At 37.9% G+C, this 19,996-nt stretch overlaps 2 protein-coding genes across 10 annotated transcripts; one reads left to right on the forward strand and one right to left on the reverse strand.

Moving 5' to 3' along the window:
* The first annotated feature begins 300 nt into the window (after positions 1–300).
* Positions 301–12,239, forward strand: tnip1 (TNFAIP3 interacting protein 1). 9 transcript variants are annotated; one of them, XM_030144789.1, is made up of 18 exons: positions 301–457; positions 1,436–1,615; positions 2,106–2,270; positions 2,397–2,488; positions 2,614–2,673; positions 3,352–3,561; positions 4,449–4,543; positions 4,987–5,146; positions 5,329–5,421; positions 5,546–5,611; positions 6,809–6,940; positions 7,648–7,776; positions 7,864–7,998; positions 8,449–8,574; positions 8,701–8,784; positions 9,241–9,444; positions 9,692–9,776; positions 10,887–12,239. In XM_030144789.1, exons 2-18 carry the CDS (start codon positions 1,471–1,473, stop codon positions 10,967–10,969), a joined length of 2,064 nt encoding a protein of 687 aa, XP_030000649.1. In that variant the 5' UTR covers positions 301–457; positions 1,436–1,470; the 3' UTR covers positions 10,970–12,239. The 9 variants fall into 9 exon arrangements, with proteins under 9 accessions (XP_030000649.1, XP_030000655.1, XP_030000653.1 ...); XM_030144795.1 differs by having other exon boundaries at positions 9,331–9,444; XM_030144793.1 differs by having other exon boundaries at positions 2,106–2,249.
* A 382-nt stretch (positions 12,240–12,621) lies between these two features.
* Positions 12,622–19,767, reverse strand: gpx3 (glutathione peroxidase 3). The gene is made up of 5 exons (XM_030144801.1): positions 19,611–19,767; positions 16,836–16,986; positions 16,001–16,118; positions 15,425–15,524; positions 12,622–13,165 (listed from the first exon to the last, which is right to left on the reverse strand). Exons 1-5 carry the CDS (start codon positions 19,683–19,685, stop codon positions 12,947–12,949), a joined length of 663 nt encoding a protein of 220 aa, XP_030000661.1. The 5' UTR covers positions 19,686–19,767; the 3' UTR covers positions 12,622–12,946.
* Positions 19,768–19,996: the final 229 nt, after the last annotated feature.

A 19,996-nucleotide genomic window follows, 5' to 3' on the forward strand; every position in this document is an offset into this window, starting at 1 on the left:
AGGTTACAAGAATATACACCATTTTAATCTTGAAAATAGGCTATATCTGTCAAAACATATGGATATTTCACACCAAATACATATATTATGTTTATAAAAGGGACAAGAACTGGCACCGCCTCTCTATTTAGCAGTCTTCTTCCTGCCTTCATTTATACTAGTGCACATAAAGTAAAAGCCAAGCCTTGGTTTTAACTTCATTAAGTAGGCTACAGTTGTTTGTTTTTTTCCGTGTTGTCGCACTTCCTGATTTGGTGTTGTTGTATTTTCCAAATTTTTATTGTTTTTAGTTTTGATGTAATACTTTCCAAATTGTAGTTGTTTTTGCACCTCGGGGCCGCCGTAACTGATCGCTGTTTACATCAAGCTCTGTGAGGTGGAATTTCCCAGGTTACAGCATAGACCACTTCCGCAATAGATGTCGAGAGAGAGACGAGAGGCCACTGCGAGCTGAAAGGTACCCAGCTAAAAGACACCTCTTTGTTCTTATATTTACCGTTTTCCTCCGCTTTCCTGCTGACTTACTGGATCGATAAAAGTATCTGCGGCGTGTTAATAGGAGATAGTAGCGGCTTCCTGTCCCGCACTGTCATCTAAGGTTAGCTAGCCTACTGCTAACGAGGATGTTGCTAGCAATTTGCATGACAACAGCGAAAACTAATATTAGCCCTCTTCAGCCAATCAAGGTAGCTATCATTTGCTAGATTTGACCGTGTTTGACTCTCGAGTGGTGGGTTTGTTCGCAGCTTCACGTAACAGTGTTTTGTCTGTGTTTTTCCTCGGATATGGACGTTGTAGTTGTCATCTTTAGCCATCACTAACGTTAGCTCTTTCTTGCTCTGTAAGAATAGCATCACTGTATGGAATACTGTTGCTTTTGTTGTCTACTCTCAACGATGCCACTTTTCTTCCCCGGACTCCACCGATAGTTTCTCCCGTCCTGCCTTCATTTATAAACCGAAAGAGAAATCTGAAATATTTGTATAGTCGGCACTGGATGGCTGAAGGCGTACAGTATTTATTTTGTTGTTGTGGAGGCTATAATAGTGTTGCAGTATAGGTTGTGCTTTTCAGGGCAATGGGAATGTTTCTCCTGAAGTTGTGCCATCCAAAGCTTTTGTCCTCGATCTGCATGATCACTTAGTTGTTGGGCATTTGATGCTGATCACTTGTGTTGGAATTAATGCAAAACTATACAAATTGCGTCCGTGAGCACGTTAAAGCTCATACTGGATTGAAATGTGGTGTTTGTCATGTAAGAAAAGACAAAGTTTTCCTGTTTCTGTTTTTACAAGTATTAACATTTGTTTAGACCAATAAGGGGTGCCGTAGATTAACATCTTCAAAACCAATCATTGTTTGCTTTTTTTAACATATGCAACATTCCTTATATGTTTTTTAATGTCATGATACAGTTTGTCTCTTTTTGTCTCAGTTCAGAGGACCATGTCTAGGAAGTGAGCTTCAGCGATGGAAGGGAAAGGCCCATACCGCATTTATGATCCAGGTGGGAGCGAGGTCAAAGCCAGGGAGGAGGCTGGAGGGAGCAGCTATCGACAGCTTTTGGAGGAGAACAGCATACTGAGGGAGAGGATGAAGGGACTTAAAAGCTTAGGTAGGCTCCTAAAACAGCTTGGTTACCTTAAGGCTGTGGACAGAGGGACAGCGCCTGCTGTTCTGTAGCATCACATGAAATATGTTCCTCACGTAATTACCCCAAATCTGTAAATTTGCATATCTAGCTCAAGGCCTTCACAGCATACATTAAATAATGTCTTTCATAACAGAAAACATAACTGAATTTCTGATTAAAAGATACACACGCAGGAATGACATAGTCATGTGACAGTTTACAAGGAATGCACTAAAACTTGTAAGTCTTCATTGTACAGCTTGACATGAATGGTCTGATTACTCCTTTTGTGAGTCACCAAGGGAGTGTTAGTCACCAAAACTTATGTCACATCATCATTTGACAACTCCTTGTACTGAACAGTTTACTTCCACTCCTATCATGTCGGCCTTTGTGTTGAAAATATATAGCTAGGTGAAACAAAATTGAATTAAAGTACTGGACAGAGACAAGATCTCTTTGAAACCTGCAGGAGATTTGTTGGAAGAGTCTCAGTCGGAGGCATCGAGGCTTCGCCAGAGAGTAGAGGAGCTTGTGAGAGACAACGAAGCCCTTAAGTCCTCGAGCATTGCTGCCAGTCTGTGTATGGGAGGACACATTCAAACTGAGACACAAAGTAGGTCTCAACACTTGGATGGTAATAATGGATTTTATCCTTGTTATGTTTTGTACTTTGGAATTTAATTTTGCATAGTGCAACAGCCAAATATTCTGCAGTGTTGAAACCTGGATTAACCTTGGTATCGATTGTGGCATGTTTCAGGTCAAGGCAAATCCTGTTTGCATCCCTCTGCAGAGCAGAAGGAGGAGCAAACAATCTGTTTAGGGAAAGCCATCCAGCCTGAAAAGCCCATTGTAAGTGATTTGTGCTGTTTCACGCAGCAACAACATGGCATCATATGCTTTAGTCTTCATATTTTATTTTAATCATCCTCTTATTTCTTACATCTGTGGTTCTGCTGACTGTTTGGTCTTCACAGGAGGCCTTATCAGAGTTTGAAGTGGTTAATATGGAGGGGAAGACTGCAGATACGTTGACGGTATGAACCAGACATTTTTGTGATTCAAATTAAATTATGATCAAAATTCAGATTAATTTTTAGCTACCACAGAAATCTTTTCTAGCAAATATTTTTATGGTCATAGTGTCACAATGCTCCTAGTTGTAGCTTCCCAGTGGTAATTGCATTGTGTAATTTAATAAGGCTAAAGTTCCTCTTTAAAGCCATTTCTCCAATAGTAGAAACATATCCATGGTGTGGTGACTCACTAACAAACTCAATACTGGTAGCTCCAGCCTGAGTCAGCCAGGGGAAAGTCCAAGATTATTACTAACTAGAATTACACCACTGATTCATTCACAGACTACATCCATGCTAATAGGACACTATGGCAGAATATTTCATGGGAAATATTTTTTTTTTCATGGGAAAAAAAGGCTTACCTGTTCTGAAAGTCTGTAGCCTAGTTTGACGGTTTCCACAGCCAAATGCTATATTTTTAGTGCACCATTTATAGTCTGAGGTGATTCTATTTAAATCCAACAGGACAAACAGGTCTGACTCTCAAGAGAAAGCATCTGGGACTTTTCACAGAAAGAGTAGCATAATAACTGTGACCTCCTAGTTTAGTTTTAGTTTTAATACATACAGCATGTAGCAGTCAGCTTGAGTGGACCACCTGACTCATTGACTTTTCACCTGTTGGGGTTTCTCCAGGCGGGGTCGGTGGCTGGAGTAATCCCCCTCTTGCCTCAGGAGAACATCGAGCTAGCAAGCCAGCTGAAGAGACTGGAGAGCTCCTTCAGTATATTTGCAGAGGAGTCTAACCCGAACCAGCTGTTGGCTCACCTTGGCCGTATGGCTGTAGAGTTTCACCATCTTTCCTCTAAAGTACAGAAGAATGAACAGAGGACATCCCTCCTACAGGTACGAGGAACACCGTCTGTCTGACAGAAATTAAGAATCACTTAAACGACTACCATCTTTTCTAACTTCTGGCAATCTAACCATCCTTGTACTTAACATTACAGTGTGGATAAATGTGTATTAATAATCAGGATGAATGTAATGAGATCAGTTGTAATTACTTTTTAATAATTTTCTCTAACCATTCAGATGCTTAAAATAAAAATGCAAAATACTGACATTTTAAAACCTGTACAACACATAAGAATGAGATTTAATAATTTGTAGTGGCATTGTTGGGGGAAAATTACCTTCACATTATAGGCTGGCTCTCTATATATAAACAATGTATATGTGTATGTTATCGAACTTCTATATTTGTATTCATATTGTGGCATTAGTTAAATCAAAAAACAGTATCTAACTACTCTGCAATATACTTTATACTCGTACTATCATGTCTATATAAAAGCTAGATAGGGACAAGAGTTGGAACATTTGCTCCAGCTATGAACTCTGTGCAGCATTCGTTATTCATGCTCCCTATTTGAACTGTGTTAAACTACATTTCAATGTAAATAAATTGACATTGTATAAATATCACATATACAATAACAGGAATTCAGGGTTTTCTGTCTTTATTTCTTTCAACTTTTTAATAGCTTTTAGATTAATTTATGAATGAGACATATAAAGCAACTTTATCCATTACACAAGAAGCGTTATTAAGATATTTTTATGCTGAAATTGAAGTATTTTTTACATGTGAGTAAACATGGACAGTTCTCAGACTATATAAGATGCATAATCTATATAAAATGGAGAATCTTGTAATCTCAGATGCTGCCAAATATTCTGATTATTGTGTTTTTTTGTTTTTTTTTTTTGCTGTGTTTTGGACTTTATAGACTCTCTGTGAGCAGCTCAGACAGGAGAACAATGAGCTTCGAAAGAAAATGGAAGAGGATCATCATATCAGGAATCGGGACTTGGAACAGCTGAGGTAATGTTTTTCCTTTTCTTTTAACTTGACTGGACTTTGTGCCATCTGCTCAGGCAAAAACATTATTGTTAGTAAGGTCAAAAGAACAAACTGTGATCTGCAGTAGTGATATGTTCCTTTACCACGAAGAACAACAATGAAGACACACATCTCATTGTGATTCTTCTGCTCTCTTTTAATTTGTGGAACAAATGCATTTCTCATGACCTTTGTCATTTTATGAATCAGTGTCTGTGGCTACTTTGCTGACAGACTTTGTCCTGAATGCTAAAAATGGACCTTGCTTTCATTTTTGACGGGGGATTATTCCACTGCTTTTTGTTCATGTTGTTAACCCCAGTGGGCATTGAAGGGTCTTCCCAAAAGACATCCTGCTGAAATCTTTCAACAAACCCTTGGAAGGAACCTTCTTCACTATCGTTTTCGCTCTTACGCTGTTTTAGGCAGGAGAATCAGAAACTGAAGGAGCTGGTGACGGGAGGAGCAACAGGAGCAGCATCTGCAGCGCAATCTGACACTGAAGCTCCAGAAGCCAAAGAGGAGCCGGTGAAGGAGGAATCCACTGCTGTTCGACCCAAAATGGAGGCCAACACACCGCAGAAGGTACTTTTAATCACATTTGTCTTCAGATGCACTTATTTTAAGAAAAACTGTTGCATTTTGTACTTACTAAGAAATTTATTAAAAATGTCTCAATTAATTTGTGGTTCAACTTCCCCTACTAATAAAACTTGTGATGTAATGGAGTAATGTCATGGATATAGGAATGTACTGTGTGTCCGCAGAGTGGAAAAGCTGCTGAAAAAACCCCAACTAAACCTTGTGATGTTGAGGTGTATGAAAAGAAGATCAAACTTTTGGAGAAGCAGAGAAAGGATGTGAGTCTTTTTTTTTTTTGTTGTTCTAAATGTTCATCCTCTTTTGCCATAGGGGAAAGTCTATGTATATTTTGTTTCCTATATGTGCATTGTCATTTGTTTCACTTTCTGCTGTTGTTAACAGGTACTGGAGGTGAACAAGCAGTGGGACATTCAGTGGAACTCCATGAAGTCACAGTTTGAACAGAAGGTAGAGTAATGACTGGGGCTGCAATAGAGGGTGTGGAAAGACATGTGTGTGTCCTCTACTACTATTATGACTGTTAAAGGGGAAAGAATGTAATATTTCTGAAAGTGTATGGAGTCAGGTCAAGTCTGTAAGTATTCCTGTGTATTTAGATCAGTTAAAACCAAAATTCTGTTGTTTTTTTATGAAATTCCAAGCTCTTACATCACTGCTTCTTGTAAAGCATCTATAGAATAAATCCATATGTACAATATTATCATTATAATTTCTGAATCATTGTAAATATATATTGAATATGCAATGATTGGCGTGTTAACTGAAGGATAAAATATTGCTTTTAATAGAGAAAATGAAATACTTTTACTGTTATTATTATTATTATTATTATTACAGCTCACACCTGGGAAAGAATAATTGAATTTAGCATAAACCACAAAACAGCTTGTTTCTGTTTTGACTAAAAAAAAAATAGGCAAACATAAATGTAAATAGTCCAAAATGCTTTAAGTGGCCTATAAAATTAATATTAGTAGAATTTTAATTAACAACATTAATCTAAGGGATTGTTTTTTGAAAGCTTAAAAAGACACAGGATCTGTTTGTGTGCATCAGTTGGCAGTAGAGCAGCTGTGTGTGTGTCACTTATATGTGTTTGTCCAGTGGAAAAGGTGCAACCTTGCAATAGCTCGTTATCGTTGCACGCTGACCACAAGGCCTGTCTCACTTCACTAAGAATTCCCCTCACCTCTCCGGTACCCACTGACTTCCTTTTTGGTTCAGTCAGAGGGCAGCAGAGACACACACACACGTACACACTCTCATATCTAATTGTTCACTTGTACACACCCATGATCGTGAACAAACTTACATTCACACTTTGTTGAGATGGAGACACCATGCAGCCTTTGGTTTAAACCACAGAACCCAAGATATATCTATGTGCGTCACTAAATTCGTTCATACTTTACACAAAAACAGAACTGCGGGTGTTTGCAGATGTACTTGTCACTGTGGCTTAGGTTATAGTTTGATAGCATAAATTTCTGGCACATTTCTGGAGATGTATCTTTACACATGCGCTAACAGATGTACATCTTTACCAGAGTTATTATCAGTCACTTTATTTGTTTTTTGTTTATGAGAACTGTACTTTACTGCTGGGATGTGTTCCTTGATTGAGCAGTTTATATTCTCTCTAAGATCACAGACCTCAGACAGCGCCTGGCGGAGTCCCAGAAAACTGTGCTGGAGCTGGAAGCAGAGCGAGAACAGAGGCAGCGTGACTATGACAAGAAGCTGCTGCTGGCCAAGTCCAAGATCGAAAATGTGCAGGTGAGAATGTACAGCTGGTCTCAAGTGGGCCAGACCAGTAAAATAATAACATAATAAACTATATTTAATCACACCTTCAGGTTTTTCTTTTTATTTTAGTGTAAAAAAATAAAATTACATTATGAAAATGTTTACAACTACAAACTGTTCTTTAAAAATGTGAATAACATGAACAGCCTCAAATTACTTAAGAAAAGTAACTGCAATTTTAACAATATTCTGCCTCAGTTTATCATTTACACGTGTGTATTACATCTTACAGATCACAGTGGATCTACAAATATGCAAAAGATTTAGTAACAGACAGAATATTGTTGAAATTACACTTACTTCTCTTGAGACATCTCTGGTTATTCACATTTGTGTGAAAATGTAGCTTAGAAATGTAAAAAAATTTCAAGGAATTTTACATTAAAACAAAGACAACAATTGGGAGTTGTTCTTATTTATAGGTTATTATGATTTACTAGTCCATTGTACTTGAGAATTGGTCTGTATGTGGAACCTGTGCTAAAATGATTTTGACACCCTATATTGTCAATATCTTCAGTCTAGATTCCAGTCGGGCCAGATTGGACCTTTTTGAGGGATGGTTTTGGCCTGCTAGCCTTGTATTTGACATCTTTGACCTAGACCAAAACACACGATAGTTTAACCCAAAGATGGTGGTTTAAGAAATGGCTAATGCTGTGGATGGGTTGTTTCAGGGGGAGAAGGAGTGTCTCAACTCTGAGACCACGGAGCTGAAGCAGAAGATTCGGTATCTGCAGGATCAGCTGCTGCCGCTCAGCAAACAGAGAGAGTATCAGGAGAAGGAGATCCAACGCCTCAACAGGGTGAGTGTAATGGCAAACACAGAGACAGACAAAAGAACTACTATATTTACAATACTCATTGGTTTAATACATGTTATTTTGCTCCAGGCTTTAGAGGAAGCCTTAAACCTGCACTCCCCATCATCCTCTCAACAACCACCTGGCCAGGGGAACTTTGCAGATGCAGCAAACAACCTGAAAAAACAGGAATTACTCACACAAATCGCAGTACTAAAGGAACAGGTCAGACATGCAGCAAAACACACACACACACACACACACAGCTCTTTTGCACTTGGGTGCTCAGTATGCAGGTCCTTAACAAATATTAAAAAAAAAAAAAAATGAATAGTCTTGCATTTGAATTCCTGATGTTTTAAGTGATGCAAACATTTTATAGATGATATGAATGATGATATGCATTTTTAAACCTTACACTGTCTTTATGTTGGATTTCTGAAAATGTAGATTAACCAAACTCATTCTATTAACCATATACCTGCATAAAACCTGCTTATATATATATATACTATTTAACTTTATTTTACTATTCACTACTTACTTGCAATATTTGTATCAGAAAAAGCTGATTTGTCTAAAACTAAAGTCTTTGGTCTGGTTAAAATGATCTCAAACATCTTGAAAAGCTTTCAGTTTAAGTGCCATTAATTGCTGAATTGTTTTGTTCTTCAGGTGAAAATCTTTGAAGAAGACTTCAGAAAAGAGAGGAGTGACAGAGAGCGAATGAATGAGGAAAAAGAGGACTTGAGGCGACAGGTTGAGCGACTCCAGGGTCAGATTACTAATTTGACCAATCAGGTAAAGTGTTTCATGCATTATGTATCATCCTGAATGGAACACTTCTTATATGCTGTAATGGACAGAACTGAAGTCCTCTGCAATGCACCATTTGGTGTATAACTTTTTTTTTTATGTGTGATTCAGCTTCATCAGGCACAGAATGAGTGTCAGAGGGAACGTACAGAAAGGTGTAAACTGGAGAGACTGCAAATGCAGCATCACAAACAGGTACTGTCTGCAGCTTGGCGCTGACCTTGGTATCATCACAGACACAAAAAAGTGCTGTCAGCCTGGAAAGTTATGTGTTTTAGATGCCATGCATACATCTACATTAGAGCCAAAGCGAGCGTGTGAGATAACCAAGCAGTAAGAGATGAGCTGTCATGAACCTTGCAGTCTAGCGCCCCCCTGTGACAGAACACAGTCACTTAGATATTGACTGCAACACCAAAGCTCATTCAGGGGAAAATATCAGTACTCCAGGACAAGAGCCTCACTCCAGCTAGTTTGTTTGTCAGTGCATTCGGGATCAGCAGGTGGAACATTGACACTCCTCTGTGGGAGCCAGTGGCGGTAGGGTCAAAGGTCAGCAGTAGCCCATGCCACGACAGGGCCTCTGCGCTCGCTGAGAGTAGCAGCCGTGCACTGATTGGGGATCACGTGTGTACTTGTGATCCCTCGTAGGGGCAGCAGCAGGAAAGACGTACCTCAGACCCCACGTCAGGCTCAGTGAACGGCCCGCTGAGCCCTCCCTACTGTGGTCCCTTTGTGCAGGTGGGACCGCAGGGCCTTGAGGGCTGGCCCATACACTTCCCTCCCAGGATGCCCAATGCAGCAGGCGCCGCAGCAGCACCGCCCCCAGTGCGAGACTTCCAGCCTGTTACCCCGGTAAGGGTCTTCTAAGGCCCCACTGTCTCTGTCTCTGGAGTGATTCTGACAAAGGCTCTTTTTTTCTCTTTTTTTCCTCTGCTCCCTGTATGTTTTGGGAGAATCAGGACTTACTTTAGCTCCACCAAGCCATGCTCACTTTCAACATCGATTGTTAGGCTACAACAAAGACGTTCAGGCTGCTGTTTCACATGTATGAGGAGGATGTTAAGTGATTTGACCTAACGGGGTGTTCTCTCTTGGTCAGGGTTTTCCTTGGCAATCTTCATTCTCGCAGCCGAGAGGGGCCAGAGCAGTAGGGGAGAGTTCAAGACCACCACCAGAGAATGCAGGTATGGCCCACTCAGTCAGCAGCACATTATTATTATTGATATTTTTCAGAATTAGTGAACTAATTGTAAATATACGTTATGGTTATGGCATAGCCTAGCTAACAACAGTGGACAAATTCTATAACATGTCAGCAACATATGGAGGCTGTTTTTGGCCAGACAGACAAATAAATATCAGTCTGGAGCCACAAAAAATATTCAAGCCCTTTAAATGTAAAGAACAGGGGACATACGATACACATTTTCATTGACATTATGTTAACACAGTTTTTATCAGTGCAAAGTTTTGGCTTTTTTCACAATGGGACAGTGTAAGTGTATAGACTTTACCAAAATGCAAAGTAAAATTGTTATTCATTTCCATTGAAACACTGTTTTAAATTTACCAGTACTGCAGAGTTTTCATAGACTACGTCAGTGTTTTTGGGCTAACGAAACTTCTGCTTGATACTGAAGTTCTCTCCTTCATTGGACGTGAAACTGAATAGGTTCTGTAAAGAGTTTTCTTCATGTTCAGCTTGAGCTAAACCTGACTGTGAATGAGATTTGTCAAGGTGTGTATTCAGGTCTGTTTAGGTCCAGTTCATCTCTGTGGATTCTGTGTTTTATCTTGGCATAGAAGATCACATCACATCATTTTTAGATTGCATTGAATAGTGAAATCTAGCTAATAAAGACTATTTGTAATTTTTCACTTCCATCCCTGGACTAAAACAAAGGAAGCCACTGGAGAGGGACTAAAGAACTGCAACAAGTTTCCCCTGTTCTGTAAAGTTCTCTGCTTGAAGCAACATGCAGCACTGTGCAGAGTGTCCTGACCTCTATTAACTGTGTAGCCTTCTAACTTATGGATACAACTTTAGAACAAGAATTCATATATAGTTTTGAAAAGTAAATTATTTAATCGTTTTCATATTCTACACACACCTGACTATAGAATAAACCAAAAGTCTACATAAATGTCCTCATGAGAATCTTAAAAAAAAACAGTCACACAAATTTCTAGTCACACTGACTACGACAGTACCCCACACAATGGCTACACTTTAGCTATAGTCTAAAAAAAGTGTGAAAAGTTTAATTGTGATGCATGTTGCTTCGTGTCTGTAGATCAGTCTGCGGCGGCAGCAGCAGCAGCAGCAGCGGGATTCGGAAAAAGGGAGCGACAGAACATTGATCCTGGAAAGCACTAAGCATCACCGTACCCACCAAATGGAAGCTGGGTAGTAGCATGAATCAGTTTGTTTTTGAGTTGACAAGGTGTGATTTGATCCATAATTTTCCTACTGAACTGTAGATATCCTATTGTAATGTTGTTTATACTTGCGTTTTATAAGGCTATTTGTGAAACACTTCGCTATTCTGAATATATACATTAAATATTATTTAGATTTTTTTATCAGGAACTGAAGTCATTTGTTAAATAGGTTGGAATAATGACATTGATTTTTTTTTTTCCAGAAAAATATACCTATGTGATTGTCTCTCTGCAAATATGTAACAACTTGACACTTAGTTTGTTACATGTAGGGTTACAGGAAGCCATTCCCCAATACGAATAAGACTACATATATTCATTCCAACACTGAATGATTATATACGTAGGTACATTGAATCATAGGACTTTCAATGTGAATGTTAATTGATTTATGAAGATTTCTTCAGTACCATTGATGTTATAGAACTGTCCCATATGTGTAACTGTTCAAAAGTGGTTGTTGAAATACAAAATTTTTGGGAAATGAATTTTGATGGTATCATACCAAATACATGATTGTGATTATTGATAATTTATTTATAACCTGCTGTTTTGATAGTTGCATTGAATAAGTGTAAATCATTGTCTTTAGTAATGCTGTTCTTTCTATGTTGTTAGTGTAATCCCAATATATTGTAGCTATTGACATTGTATGTTTGTATCAGACAATACACAATGCACAGTACATACACAATCTTTTTTTCCCATGATGATGGACCTAATCTCATTAAACACAGCACTTCAACTTGAGCACATTTGATTTGATAATTTGACCACTCATTACAATATTCATATTCATCTTAATGTATCCTGTACTATTACCCACAGTTTATTCCCAGAAACAAACAAATGCCATCACTTTCATTCTAAAATAGTTCAAATTAATGAGTTCTGATCAGTGGAACTATTACAACCAGTACTGAAACATTGGCAGTCTGCTTGAGCAGCACAAGTACAGATTTGCATTGGTTTTTGAAGGCCCTAGACCTGGTGTTACAGCAGTACAGCCGCTCCTCAGAGGAACACCTCTGTCAGGAAGTCTGGCTTTGCTTTCTGTCCACTTTAACAACCAGCAATCCACACCTCACCGACTGACCTGTGAACTGCTGTAACACAAAGTCAAGAGCCCTTCTGAGAGACGGGATCCACACCTCAAGGTAACATGTTACTATTCCAAAAAAAAAAAAAGCCGATTCAATGTGTATCACAAGCCACTACTTAATAAACTCGATTTCAGGTAGTCAGATGAAGGGCTTCAAATGTGTGCAGATAAATTTGGAACAAGGCTCCATTCTATTAAAGTACTACATGACAGGGATCAAAATCCTGATTGGTGAGAGCTGAAATAAGACATTATCGTAATTGCACTTTTAAAGGTACGCTGTAATTACTGGCAGTTGTATTTCCTTGGTTTGTAGCCCTTTTTTTTCTTTTTTGCTATAGGCAAAAGCACATGTGAGACTTTTTGTATTTGACTGGCTTAATAAATCTATTCTAAATGTCAACTGGCATCCTAACCTGGTTATTCATGCACTTGTTTTTTTGTTAAGTTTCAGACAGCTATGACACACACAGTCCACACATCACTGTTTCTTCATGATTTATTGGAAGTAATTAACATTTAGGCTTGAATGGTTCACAGGTCCTGGGTTGGGAAGCTGACATGATTCTGTGGGATTACAAGGCAGCCTGAATGCACTAAAGAGCTGGCTTGGACCCCAGACTCAGAGGAGGCACCACAGAGGTTCTGTTTTCAAGCCGCCTCTTCATTCAACATGTCATCTTCATGCACCAGTATCTGTTAAATACCATTACACTGACACCAACACCTTTCTACTCTAAGCTCTATTTATTAATCTTGTTTACGTCACTACAGTTATTCCATTAGATGAAGAGTGTCACGCCAATGCTCCTAATCAAACATCCTCTGCGTGAATATTTGCATCAGGTATTTGTGAATGTCAGATCGAATCTCAGAAATGTTGACACTTGGGTGCCACCGCTTTACAGCCTTCCCATCAGGCCCCACCAAAAACTTCTCAAAGTTCCACTTGATGTCGCTGATCTTCATTGGCTCCCAGAACAGTCTAGAGGGGTCACCCAGGGTGTCTCCAACGGGAGGGCAGGAGCTCTGCAGAGAACAGCCCACAGTACAGTCAACATCTCCACAAACAGGCCTCTGCTTTTACTCAGTTACTTAAATACCCACTCTCCACATTTTAAAAAATATTTTGTGTTAATAAAGGTAGTCTAAAAAACTATAGCAACACGTATTGTAAAGAAAGTACGCCTCTCAGGTTATTCCTATGAAAGAATTGACCTTTTAGTCACTATAGTGTGAGCTCCTCTATTTTACAACTGCACATGACTAGTAACACCCCACTGGAGGATTCTGTACCCTTTTTCTGTGTGTTTTTTGTAGACCCACCAAGCACAACAACCTTTTTCAACAGAACCTCATGCTGCTCCTACACTGATTCACCCAAACCTCTGCTGCACGACATCGATGCTGACATTAGGAGAGTTTCAGTCCCTGTCCCATAAAATATGAATGTTCTCTTTAAATGGTTTTCTTCTGTATGCCTGTTGCTCTTTACCAGGAAATGACAAATACTGTAATAATGTAACTAAAACATAGAGTCATTGTGTGTACATTGAGTGCTACTCCAGTCAGGGCAAACAATATGAATAAAAAAAAAAAAAACAACACTTCAGAAAATAAGAATAGAGCAAGTATAAAATGACCAAAAAACAAAAAGTAAAATAAGAAAATAGAATATAAAATTCAACGAAAGCAAAATAAGAATAGAGCTAAAAGTAAAATTAAATAAAATAGCCATAAAATATGAATAGACACAATATTAACAGTATATATATTAGCAATATTAACAGCGCGTATATCTATGAAAGTTTAAATAATAGTGCATTATATTTGAATAAATATTAAATAAATATTGAATTGATACTGTAAGAACAGAGGATTATTGCACAACTATTGCATATAATTCATAATTTTACAGGGTTATTGCACATTAATGGAGGTGATTGCATGGATGCATTGGAAGATAAATTGGAAATAGTAATTGGTAAGTAATCATTCTACAGCCTGTCTGTTACCAAAGCTGTAATATACCGTAGATGCTGTTTACTGAAAGGGGAATGCATATGGAATGTAATATAAATAGCTAAACCACTTGGAGTTATTTACACACAGCAGGAGAATAACCTCATATGGGCAGAAATATATGCACAGGTTTGCATTAAAAACCTTGTTCTCTGTTTGTGGAGGCACATCACTCCACATCTCTGCACTCATGTCTGTGTTCTATTATAATTCCAGTATCTTCCAACCTATCAGTGGTTTCTTTATACTCATTTAAACTAGTCCAGAGCACTTGCAGATAAAAAATTTTCATGACACAGGCAACACATGACATGCCTACCTCCTTTATTATGCATGTTTATATATTTCTAACTCTGCAGTCTTCAAGAAATTAAAAACAAAGACGGTATTATTCCTCCTAGGAGCTCTGCAAATTTAAGTAGTGTTTCTGTTACAGTGGAGGTTTTAATTATAGATTGAATGTTCATACTCTAGAAAACATAATACCTTTATTGTGTCAACATTTATTCTCCATGTAATTTCCTGCCCTTTGATGGAAAGACTTTGGGCACTGCCACACCTAGCATATGTGAAGTTGAGTTAATAGTTTACGTGAAAAACCTGGGTTGATATATTCATCTGTTTTCTGAATTAAACTGGTAGAAGAGTGTCTGGACGAGGTTATAAATATTAACCTATTGTATATGAAGAACAGAGGAGGTAAAACATTTCACAGGACAATAAGAAGACAGTGTCCACTGCAAACTAGAGGTTGATGACAGTGGTCTTTTACAGGTTGTTACTGTAAAAAAACATGTTTCCTTAATAATTTACATGATTAAATAAAGGTTAAACAAAATAAAAAAAAAAAATATATATATATATACAGGTTCAAAAGCTTCTGACTGGAAAAAGCCAAAATCGACTATTTTTGACTTTATTAGAACCTATAAAACTATTGACTATGAATCAATCAAGTAAAAAATCTAGGGTCACTGAACGCCGCATTCAAAATCAGTAAATCTGAAAGTGAACCACTTCTAATATAGACAGATTGAATGGTAGATGTTATTAGAAAAAAGACAAAAAAAAAAAACTGGAACAAGATGAAAAGGATCTAGAAGAGGTAACAACATAACAACAAAAACACAGTAAAATATGTTACAACACATACAGGATGGAAAAAACAGACTCAGACGCATCATTTTGACACTTTAAGAGTCACTCATTATAGTGATCCGAGGTGTATTTTTGTAAATCTGGGTCCTGAGGAGACGTAAAACTTACCTTAAGGAAAGTGAAAACCTTCTGCTCATCTTTTCCGTTCACGTCACCCTTCTCGAACAACAGGAAGTTAGGAACAAATCCATTGCCTGGTCTGACATGCCTGGAATCCAGAGAGAGGGCAGCTTATCAGTGGACGTGCCTCAAAGCACTACAGCACTTCATGAGCTGCAAATTAGACCCCCCCTCATCCCACAACCCTTCCACCCCCACCACCCCTGCCTCTAAAAGCCCCAGTCTGCTGCACACAGGCTTTAGTATGGATATTAATGATGGATGGAACCTGAGAAATAAGTTCTGTGCTTCTTAGAGGTCACTAATGCGACTGATGTTAATGCCAAGGATGTTTTCTTAATTAAATGAGCCTTTGTTGACTGACACACGATTCACAGATATTACAAATATGTCGCTTCATCCAGTTTTAGGGTCTTGTGTTACAGCACCTTATAACTGACCCTGTAGGTCATCTTTTTACCAAATAGACCCATTGACCCCAATGTAACTAAATGGTATTGTGTTTTATTTAACAAATAGTGATTATTTGAGCTGAATGTAGATGAAATAGAAAACATGACCCACTTTAAACCCGGCAGGATCTCATGTCTTTGCCCTGGTTCCTGTTTTCCAAACTGGTTACAGGGGAAGCCAAGCACAGTGAGTCCAAGTGGTTTCATTTCTTCATGTAGTGCATTCAGTTCTGGAAAAAAAGGAAAAAAGTTACATTTAAAGGGGTCATATTTTGCTAAACCCTCTTTTATAGTCTTTGGTACATTTATTTGTGTATTTGGATCATAATAGTTCAAAAAGTATGAATTTGAACCCTCCAGGTGCTGCAAAGCTATCTTTATATTCATTCCGGGAAAAATTGAGTGGATTTCTACAACATGTTTTAATTCCTGCTTAATTTGTAACGTTTTATAACTTATGTCACGACATTTGTACATATAAGGTCAAGACTTCTGACGAACATTTCTCCGAGAATGCCATAATTGTTTATCAGCAGCAGTGGTTGTAGTAAAAACTCAAAATGTGTCAAAACTTTGAGCCAATTACAGAAAATGTTCAGTTGTTGGTTGTATTAACAAACACAAGTGGTTGAACGGGACAGAGCAGCACAACCAACAACCTGGAGGGGGTGGGGTGTGAAGTGGTTCATTTGCATTTAAAGGGCCAGCGCTCAAAACCACCTTTCTGGTGTCATTACTCAGAAATAGGGTTAAAGATGGACCTGTGGAGTTGAATTAATGAAGAATTCAGACCCAAGCATAGCATTTACAGTTTATGTGGACCACAGGGAAATGTTAAAATGCAGAATTTCACTTAAAAAAAAAAAAAAAAGCAAAATATCACTCCTTTAAGTAACTGAGTTTCCTTTCTGCTGCCCAAAATAATAATGTCTAGAGTCGTCTCTTACCTACGTACTGGTAGGTGTATCCTCAGTACGTAGCCACATTGATGAAGAGGACAGCCTTGCCTCTGAATTCACTGAAATTCACAGTGTGACTCCCATTTAGAGTCTTGGCGTGGTAGTTGTAAATGGTGTCATCGGTGGATGAGTCACATTGCTGGGGGCACAGACAGGTCGAAGCACATTATTACAAACAGTACATTTGCGCTGTTGTGTTTTGCTCTTTGGAATAGGCATAAAATATGCAAATAAGCACCTTTCTCTGAACATTATGGTTAGGAAAATATCCATTATTACTTCAGATCTAGCATTAGCAACAAGCACTCCAAACACTATTTTGCCAAAAGGTTGACCTTGACGTGGATTTGCTCTCTTACTACACACTGTTTGATAAACATGAGGGACGTGTAGTCATCCTCCCCTTTGTACAGTTTGTCTCAGCCTGTACATTTCTGAAATAAACAACTTGTAGAAAAAAAACAGCGCAATCTGTGTGAACTTAGTAATCAGTGTACAGTCAGAACATTTTAGACCATCAAAAATCATTAAAAATAAATGGTTATGCAATCAAGTATTAACTCCTGTGTGTATCATGTGACTAAAACAGACAGAAAAGAAAACATGGAATGCCTAAAAGCACTGTTTTTGTCAGTGCAATGCAATAGCTATTGATGTGAGAAATTAAGTGATTTTGGTTATTATCAAGAAAACATGGAAAATGGATAGATATCAACTCTTAAATTAAACTTTTATGAGTTATTTTTGTTGTTATCATTATATTTGTCCAAACAAATATACCCTTAGTTGTACCAGGCATTAAAATGAACAAGAAATTGAAGAAAACAAGGGGTGGTCTAATCATTTTTTCTGTGACTGTATGTGTGTATGCTTACCAATGTTGACCTGTGCATTGTTTACATTGATTCTACTTTAAGCATGCACCTAAAAGTATTTTATTATGAGGACATATAATATTCTGAAAACATGAATGTGAGTAGAAAAGTACCAGCAATGTCAACAAAAGATATCTCTAAAAAATAATGACTGAAATGTGTATTAGTGCTCAGTTTGTGGCAAAATGAAGATAATTTTAACAATTTTGATTCTTAGGAGGATCCAACTTATTATCAATCACACGTTAACTGACAAATTAACAATGAATAGATGTAAAACTTTAAAAAGAAATTAGAAATGATTCCTCAGGCTTTGTTTGTTTAACATAACTCAGTAACACAACACCTCCAGGATCTGGGCAAACAGCCGACAGTGTGTAATTACTTGTCTTATTTTTTTTTGTGGACTTAAGTACATTAATTTAATAGATGATCATTTCACCATCTGGAAAGTAAACACACACCTAAGAGACAAACATACATCTGACTGGCTTCACATGTCACTTTAAAGGTTATTTTCTGGAAGATACTTGCTTTGTTCGTGAGGACAGGTCAAACATTTATCCCGTTTTGTCTGATATCTCACATCGGCTCTTATCTAGAAATGTTACTGTGACAAGTTCATGTCTTCCCCGCTGAACTGTAAAAGCATACCTGTGTTGTATTAATGTGAGCTACCCTGACATCTGCCGTTCTATAAAACAAACCCAGTGTCAACACTTCAGGAGAACATTGCTCTCTAAGAGACGGAGGCACTTTGTTAAATCAGAGTGTGTTTAGTCTAAGGTAAAGAATTATAGCAAAATCTGTCATTTCCAGTAACAATGACAGATTTTTTCAGGTTGAAATGCAACTAAAAAAGAGGCATCCTTTTGTTTTGAGAGTGTAAACAGACAAAACAGTGTAGTGTCTGCAGTGTATTAGTGTATCATCCTGAATAAACCTGCTCTATATGAACCTCTAAGCCTTTTTTTTCTTCAAAAATACAGGTTAATGAGGAACAAACACCTTAAGTACTGTTATGGTAGATTTTAATGCAGATTACTGGATGAATAGGAATGAAATAGAGCTATCATTGGTTTTTAACACATTAAACTTTAAGGAAATATGGATGTTTATAAACTACATGGACAAAAAATGTGTCACTGGGACACGTCATGGCTGCAGCTGTAAGATGTCCTGTTCATGCTGATTTGAGATGTAAAAAAAAAAAAAAAAAAAAAAATCAGTATTTCCATAAAGTTGAATGGGAGATGTGAAGAGAGTAGATGGGAAGTTGTGGTAGAAAGTCTCATTTACAGTCAGAGACGCAAAACATATTTAAGAAATTTAGAGGAAAAACATTTAAAATCATAGTCATGGATAAAAAATAAATAAATAAATAAATAAAAACAGAAATTAAGAAAAAAACATCTCGAGGCATTTTGGAAGCAAAGATAACAGCTTAAACAAATGCAATGCAATGATATTTATCACAACACAAAACTATATCACATTTGCCATTATTGTTTAACAGCCTAGACTCCTGTTAGAAAAAAAAACACCTGAATTCAACGTGTTCCACTACTATTGTGTATAAAGTGTATTTTAGCGTATTAAAAACAGAAGAATTTTCAGAGAACATTCAAGAAAAATCCTGCTACATATAAATAAACAGTTAATCCTCGTGAGCAGGTGCACGAGACAGATCCATGCATCTGTTTGTATTTCGGTCTATTTTCAACCATGAACCTATTCAAATTAAAACAGATTATTTTGTCGGATTCAGTCTGTAAATCCTCCTTTATAACAGTAGAACACCAGGCTGTTGTTCACTGGCAGTTCTCTGCGTGTATTCATCCGCTCCAGGGTGGTCGTGTCTGTGTCAAAGCATCTACAGGTGTCCTACCTGGGTGAAGGGGGTCACAGCGGAGCAGGGTCTGAGCAGACCCAGCAGGACCAGCGGGACCAGGGGCCACGTCATACCGTCTGTGGCACACACGGAGACCGCTCTGGATCACCCGTGTCTGCGGACTGATAAAGTCCTCTGGCAGGGGGCGGAGGGGCGCACAGCTGGCCCACAGGACGCCCTCTGCTGACGTAATGACGCACACTACGTCACAACAGAACCAGGGGTGTCAACACTCAGTTCAGTTCAGAAAATTTCATATACATAAAAACAAATATACTAAAACACTCCCAAATTTTAAAATCTTCCTATTTAGAATTTGGAAATTATATTAAATCTTTAGAACTCATTTATGATAATAATAATGATAATAAAAAAAAAGCACT

Source organism: Sphaeramia orbicularis, chromosome 10, assembly GCF_902148855.1.
Source record: "Sphaeramia orbicularis chromosome 10, fSphaOr1.1, whole genome shotgun sequence".
NCBI classification, from domain to species: Eukaryota; Metazoa; Chordata; class Actinopteri; order Kurtiformes; family Apogonidae; genus Sphaeramia; species Sphaeramia orbicularis.